Below are 8147 nucleotides of genomic sequence, written 5' to 3'. Positions count from 1 at the left end.
GAAACGTCACCAACTTTTAATTTCAAAACGAAACTTGTTTTGACAGTTAACGATTATGACATAAGTTTCGTAAACTGTCAATGCAGTCATCTGTGTAATAAACACGGATTGTTTTTCTAAATTTATAAGTTTTCTCGCGAAACTTTTTCGTACTTTATATTTGTTTTTTCTTGTGAAGCGACAAGTGTTGAAAGTTTATTACTTCTACTTTATTAATAACGGACAGTAAACAGTCATAGTGTTCTTTGAAAATAGTTGTTCTTCTTGAAGTTTCCATGCTTTTCAACCAAGAATGGAGGAATCTCTGCACCAACCCAGAACATCAAAGTGTGGGCTGTAAGTATGACTAAGAAAACACGACATTTAAATACAAAATACTTTGAATACATGTTCAAAGTTAGTTGTATAATGTTTGAATTGCATGCTCTTTTCTGGGAAGTGGGAATTAGAAACGATGTAATAATAAACTAAAACCTGTTTCAAAGTACGTTATCTTTGGATCTTTATATCTAGATGTGGTAACACAAACACATATGCTGTAGTTTACTTATTTTTGCTCACAATTTAGGAATAATCCTTCAAAATTCTGATTGATTAAAATATTTTACAGAGTTTGTTTAATTTTCTTTACTTATTTTGTTATAGTCAACAAAAAAAAGAATGACCATAAATATGTGGATTTTTATATAAATGCCCATGTAATAAAATAAATGCACCTCATTCACTATAACCAGCTACATCCAAAAAATATGCTGACATTAAAAGTTATAACTGAATGAAAAGTGTAGGTTTTTTACCCTTTTATGTGAAAAAAAATTGTTAATATAATTCTATCCATTCCATATTTTAAATGAAATGATTTTAATAATCTAGAAATGGTATGCCTTGGTCGGCCATGTTATGTTTTCCCTGAAATAGATCAAAAGCGTGGAAGAAAGCTCAACAATACAGAGTATAGCGTTACTCATAGTTTTACTACTGTTTTAGCGTGCACCATAAAGGTATAATAAAAGTGAACATTTTCTGTCAACATTTATATAGTCTTTATTTGCCGTTGGGAGACTAATTGTAGGAGGGAGCCTCACTCATCCCTAGTACCACACTATCACTATAATATATGCACAGCAACCAGTTCATGAACAAGATTAGTTGGAAATTGTTTCTCGGCCATGATCACTACATACAATCTTGAGTATATCTGCCTGGATAAGATCCTTGCACTTAACAAAACAGTATGTTCAGTTTGTATGCCAAAATCTAAGTCATATTATAAATGCGAAGGTATCTTCAGAATGGCTCAACAGATTGTGCTAAAATTTGGCATGAATGTAGAATGTGCATGGAAGAACACATAGACCCCATCGTGGGTAACAGCTAGTCAGAATATTATTTAAAAGTCCATCACTAGCATCTTCAATGTAATATACAACATTATATGTTTTAAATGCAAACAATACCAAATCTTCATGTATAAGATTAAAAAAAATTGAGGTAAAAATTTAATCAACAACTATTATTTTTTATAAAGTCACAATTTTTTATTGAAAGCATATTTTTTTATTTGTATTCTCCCTTGATTGTATGTTTAGATTAAACTCAAAAACTACAGAAATTTTCGTAGTCATATGCAATTTTTTTTCTGTCAAATTGGTATTAATACGTGTCTTGATACGTAATACTTATTCATTATTCTAAAGGATATGGTGTAAATTTCTCATGCTAAGTTTACGGTTAAGGTTCTCTCAATGACCTCTGAATAATTCTGGACGAGAGGACAAATAATTCTGCTCCATTAAAATACATTACTGTTAACAATGCCCCACTTAACATCGAACTTGACATCATTGTGAACATCGCCTTTTTGAATTCAATAAGTGCCCCTCTCTCTGTGTCCATATTAAAAAAGTTACGATCAATTGTACTACAGTTGGGAGGGTCTTTATACCCATCATTGATACATTTCTATAGTAATATTGCTTTCACGTATTCAACATGTGACTTCATATTTCTTTAGTAGATATTTTTACATTATTAAAACATCTGAACTAACGTGACTAATGTCCATAGCGACTAATAGAAAAGATGAATGACGCGTCTTGTTGCCCAATTATATAACAGTGAGTAACGTTTGAACAAAATATATAATCTTCGTTTTTAAGAGGTACTATATGTTTTTGCACGGTATTTCGGCAATGGAAACTCATATTAAAACTTCTCTTCGTCAAATCTATGACCTTTGTGTGTTTCACTTTTATTGTTATAACAAGTGCATGCAGTAACATGCACTTGTTATAACAATATTTGATATTTGACGAACAATTTGGCCGCATTTTTTTTCGCAATATTATTCATGATATGTAAGAAAAAAAACATACACTGACTCCTGTGAAGCCGGGCCAGTGCTGCTTTGAAAACTGACTTTTGTATTCGTATTTTTAAATTATCCAAATTCAACTAGTTAGTTGTTTATCAAAAAATCATAGGGCCGGACTGTCTATATGCCATAGGCCATTCCACGAAAAGAGTACAAAATGAATTATTGAACAAAATCGGTTTAGCCGTTAAAAATACAGGTACAGGGCACGCCGAAACTGATTATTCTCGTAACAGTCAGTAGAAATAATTGTAAGTCAAACACTTCCTAAATGCGTCTCGAATTTATTTGCATTTTATACTAAGGATTAAAAATTTACAATATACAGTATTATGACGTCATGTGAATTTTCCACGCATTATGTCTATTGTACTAATCCCGAATAACACAGCTCGTCTCTAGCTATTTTGAAACTGCTCGTTAACTCTGTCGTCCCCCGGTTAACGAATATAATCGCACGTAACGAACGTAGATCAAATGACATCCATCCAATCATCGAATGAAATGCTATTGTATTTCTTCGGTATAAATCAAATGGAAAAATTGTCTATTTTGATTTCTTGCCAGATCGACGGTGATTGTTGATCTAGACTACTTTACCTTACCTGCCTTGTAAATAATATAAAAAATACTATAATAATATAAAAACATCAGTCTCTTGTATAACGACGACAAATAATATAAATGTCACACCGAATAACTGGGCCAACTATTTCATGTATGCGAAAAATTTGTAAACAAATTAACCAGTTGTTACAACAGCCATTTCCGGAGTATGTATTCCAATCAAGGTCAACATTAATTAAACGCATACATATAAAATATTTCAATAATTCTAGAATTCATTTAAAAATATTTGTTTATATTATAAAAATAAATGACTGAATGTGCGATTGATATTATGTTGTTTGTGTCGAATGAATGTCACTATGATGAGATGCAATAGTAAGTAGTAATGTCTGGATTTCGAACACGTGTTTGTTTACAATACGTATGCAAAATGAAAATGGTTATCATTCAAACATTCTAGATACTTCTGTTCTTTAATCTGGCGTATAAATATCCGATTAGATGAAATACGACGTGACGATTTGTCCCTGAATTTAAATCTTTAAAGATGTTTGAAATGTTTTTGTTTTGGTAAACTTGTATGAGATCATGATATAACTTTTTTCCACGTGGATTTTTTTATCCTCATCCATACTCACCACAGTCAGATGACTCAATCTAAATAATATGTATGCGATGAATTTAAAAAACAAATATTTTTTGCTATATCGTTGTATTTACCATAAAAACGCGAACTTACACATAAACCTATCGGTCTAGTTTATAACGTCTTACCAATATTATAACTGCAAAAGTTTGTATGGTTAGATGGATGTTGGAAGGTATATCCAGAACGGATCTCAATGTGATTTGGCACAGATATAGACCGTAGTTTTTAATACCGCGCGGAAGAAGTCGCGGGCGACTGCCAGTCGTTTATAAACTAGAACATTCATGAATACACTAACTAGAGTCACCAGATGTTATCGAAACTTCAACTAGACATGTGCAGCTGGTAGGAAATGCCGAATCTTCGCGTGTCAACTTATCTATCCTTAAGGCTCTGTTAAATGTTTTTATTAAATCATTGTAATAAATAGAAACACTCACTCTATAATCCGTTACAAGCCTATCTCAGTTAATTCATATACATATCACTTTCGTGCTCTTTGAAAATAAACAAATATAACAGTAAGTTTTGTAAAGTTATTTTGCCATTGGAAACGCGCAGTAAGCGCCTAATTTCTTTTTCTTAAAATAAGTGTCGCCGACGACTTCGTCCGCATGCATTTAAAAAATAGTTTTCTTTGTGCTTTTGTAGTCTTTAATCTCTGTTTCAAATTGTATATCCCCTTCAGCCATTCTGTAGTTGTGTGGTAACAAACATCCATACATCCGTTTACAATATAACATGTAATAGGTGAGTCGTCGTCATTGTGTAAACTGTTTAGTGTTTGTGTCATCTGATAACCCTTGCGTCTGTCGTAACCCTGGAGATCGGGTCGGACGGCTTGAGCCTTCTAGAATATGCCAAACCTAAATGCAAACATCGTTGTCTATTTGTGGTCGAACAAACGAGATGATTGTGATAAAATGTTTTGTTGTTATTTACGCAATCGCTGGCAGTTAGGTTTGTACGGTATATGCTAACTTAAGTATACATTTTACTGTATAAAACCCAAGCCCAGTTTCTTCTCACATCAACTCTTTCAATCTTAAAAAAAAAGAACAAAATATTTTTATATAGGTATTTGGACGATCCAGCATCACATTGTATCCTTTAAAACAGCTAAATAAGCCGAAAGGAAAAACTGTACGTTTTGATCATGTTGAATGGAAATTTACCACGGGTACACCTACTCTTTATGCGTTGGGATTGTTTAGAAAAAAGTAAAGAAAGTATCATCCTACGAAAGATCTTTTGGAACGTATATTTTCAGTTCATTTATTCAATTTATATTAGCTGTAAATAAAACATATTAATACTAGTAGGATGGAATTTATTCTTGAAAAAATCCAAACCTAACGGAATCGTTTGATTCTGTCGAAAGCGAACGTGTTTCGATATGAGTATCGTATCAATTAGCGACATATCATTACATATTTTGGAGTTATACAATTCTCTTTTAAAACAATAATAAAAGAAAAATAGACTTATCACCTTTATGATAAACTGATTTTCAAAAATGTATTATGTAAGTCAATTAATTGGATTGAGGTCGCAAAGGATAAGAGAAGAAGAAAATCTTTACTCTCTGTCTCTCATAATGGACACAGCAGATAGTTTGTTGAAATGCCTGTAGGCAGCGAAAACTTAAGTTCAGGTGAATGCTTATTGGTATGGAATAAAGATTCAGATTAAAGACAGTTGTGTGTTTCCAGATAAAGCCGCCGGGCGGAGAGGTCGCGGCGGGCGCGAATCATGACGCGCTACCGGCACGCCAGGTACCTCTCTATACGGTGAACTTTTGTGATAAACACATATTAACAGCTGGCAAGAGATGCTGCTAAACACAATTTTAGGTGGCACGTGAAGAACATAGTGTTCGTAGTATCATCTGGTCATTTTGTACCCGCATGCAAAGACTTACGCTCACAGCTAAACACGAGCCGCTATAATGTTTGAATTTTGTTATTCAAATTACCATCGTGTATTTTGTTTTATTCATCAATCATCAATATAAATTTTAATTCATTTACGTGCCTATTAACATGTCTTATCAATATACTTGTTAGGTTATTTAACATTTCGTCGCGGACGAAAGCGAAAGCGTGCCCGTGGCCCCGTCCCGCTGCGTTGGAGGAACAGAGAGGTTTAGTGGGTATGCCTCCGCTATGGAGGAGAATCCCACATATCTGCCGCGTCCCCCCCGGGGCGCGGAGTATGCATAAAGCATTCCTCTCTGAAAAAAAGGTTATTTGGCATTTAAAATATTGACGTCACTTTTCTAAGAACTTGGCACCTTTTATAAAAAAGGAACAAGTACAAAAATGATTTATATTTCAGAAGAACAACGTGAATCAGTAAACGTGACACTAAGTCCTCATGTAGTTTAGCCGGTGATTGTTTTAAAGTTCGGAGTAATTTTGCGTACTTAAAAAGATTTCTTACTTTATCCTCGTTGGCTGGTTCTAATAATTACAGATATAGCCCACAAACTTTGGTCGCGCTAAATTTGGCATTCCATAATCTGGGATTAAGGAACTTTATCAATAATTTGTTTTAAATATAGAACAGTTAAATGTCAGTATTCGTGTGGTTTATAAAGCGAAAATATGCCGCGAACTCGAAATCTCTAAAAGTGGACGGCAATGTGTGATTGTGTCTATAATTCAAAATCGAAAAAGGAACAAACTATAGTTATAGATTTCTTAATTGATGACGTCGAGATGACCGGGATTAGGTAACTTGAGAATGCTGTGGACAGGTTGATGGATCCTTTACTTGAATTACTATAGGGGTAAAACTGATGTTCATTTCTGAAAAAAGATATCTGATGCATAGATACTACTAAAACATAGTTCTATTTGTATAGCATAAAACTTTTCTACAAATACGAAAATCTATATACCTCTATATTTGTTATAAATTTAGATAAAACTATATTTGGCAGAGAATTAAATCGACAGGAGGCATTATTTACGTATTTGACGTATCAATAAGCGATACCTGTTGCTGTTCGTGTTGTTGACAGGCGAAAACCCTCTCGCTTGCGTCTCCCTCAACCACCCTAGCCTCCCCCGCCCCCGCGACCCCACCACGCCCGTCTTCAACGTGCTTATAAACGTAAAGCCACCTACACAGTTCCAGTACGCAGCGCGTTTTACCGTAGGTTTCTGAAACCGAAATCACCGTTTACAACATTGTATTGTTACATCTGTATTGTTACACAGTTTAACTGAACAAATCGAGTTAAAACTGTCGCCTTTTAGCAAGCTTAAGGACGATTACAGACCTCAACATTCCTTAATAGTCAGCCAGTTATTACTGGCTGACTATTAAGGAAATCTGAACCGGAAGCTGGAAATCTATACCGGTTTATTAACCGGTATAGATTTCCATAATCCTCGATCTGCAATTTTTTTTAATGTAAATCATTAAAAAAAAATTACCAGATTTATTTCTGTTGTGAAATCTATTTTTTGCCTTACAAGCATAGTCTTAAGCCTTTATTATTAGTATTTATAATTATGATACTCAGCACAGGAATGTACTCGCATTGATAAATAATGTTTTAGTTTATTGTACGTGTAAATGTTAGAAAAACTAAGAGACACATAAAAATAAAGACATTATAAGACGCATTTACAGCTCCGTCTTCAAAACTTTGATGGTGTCTGACGACGCCACGGGCCCTCATTGAACAAATTAAATAAAGAGGCCTTTATCAGATTCCTGTTACAACGCCTCTGTTTTCGCGAATTCACTTCCACGATGTTACACATAAAAATAACTTTACAACCGCTTAATTAATACGAACGTAAGTACTCGCGGTGTAAAGAAATATAAGATCGCATATTATCTATCATCTTTAGCATAATTTGCTTAGCGTTAGGTAAAATTCAGAAATAACACATACTGTTTGTTTTTTTTGGTACTGCAAATTGATGAAATTATTCTTTTTTTTTCTGCCAAGCTTCCGTGAACAACTTGTTACAATGTCAATCTTTTATGAATGCCTATCGTTATCCTGTATCGTTTTTGCTACAAATGAAACAGATTGCGACACAATAGTGCTTGAATAATGTTAATTCACCTTAAAACCTCGATAACCTGTCACGTGTTTCGTGTTCCATGTTCCAGACATAACAAGGCCACCCTGTTGCTCACTCGTTGTCTATTCCATGCGGCCCCCCGCTGCGGCCGCCTGGATAACATGAATTGGGACGAAAGTGAATACTGTCTGTACTGAATTAATATAAACACGAAATTACCCAATTTTCCTTCAATTGTCCCATTGAATTTCGACTTACCTGCTTGATTATATATCTTTTGTAAATCACTTTCACTGTCGATATGTCGTTATGAATACATGAACATTCAACTATTTTGGAAAACTTCAATTTTCGTCTGTGTTTGAAACGCTAATGAAAGCTAATAGGGTTTAATTATAGGAATTAAAGTAGGTATCATCTCTCATTAAAGTCAATCGATTCGTGTCGAGTCTTTTTGCGTTGTCTCGTCGATTAGTATTCATTATTATGCACTACTCTCGTACTGCAT

General features: G+C 34.0%; 1 protein-coding gene across 3 annotated transcripts in view; it reads left to right on the top strand.

The window, feature by feature from the left end:
- Positions 1–96: 96 nt before the first annotated feature.
- cyc (basic helix-loop-helix ARNT-like protein cyc) overlaps positions 97–8147 on the top strand; it is a 37654-nt gene continuing 29603 nt past the window's right edge. For 2 of the 3 annotated variants that reach the window (XM_013306873.1, XM_013306869.1), the window contains exons 1-2: positions 97–336; positions 5306–5368. In XM_013306873.1, the coding sequence (XP_013162327.1) occupies positions 5346–5368 (23 nt within the window). In that variant the 5' untranslated portion in view covers positions 97–336; positions 5306–5345. The remainder of the gene's footprint in view (positions 337–5305; positions 5369–8147) is intronic. The other variant, XM_013306872.1, reaches the window with a different exon arrangement.

Source organism: Papilio xuthus, unplaced genomic scaffold, assembly GCF_000836235.2.
Source record: "Papilio xuthus unplaced genomic scaffold, Pxut_1.1 DF828177.1, whole genome shotgun sequence".
Lineage (NCBI taxonomy): Eukaryota > Metazoa > Arthropoda > Insecta > Lepidoptera > Papilionidae > Papilio > Papilio xuthus.
This window is presented reverse-complemented; position numbering and strand designations above follow the sequence as displayed.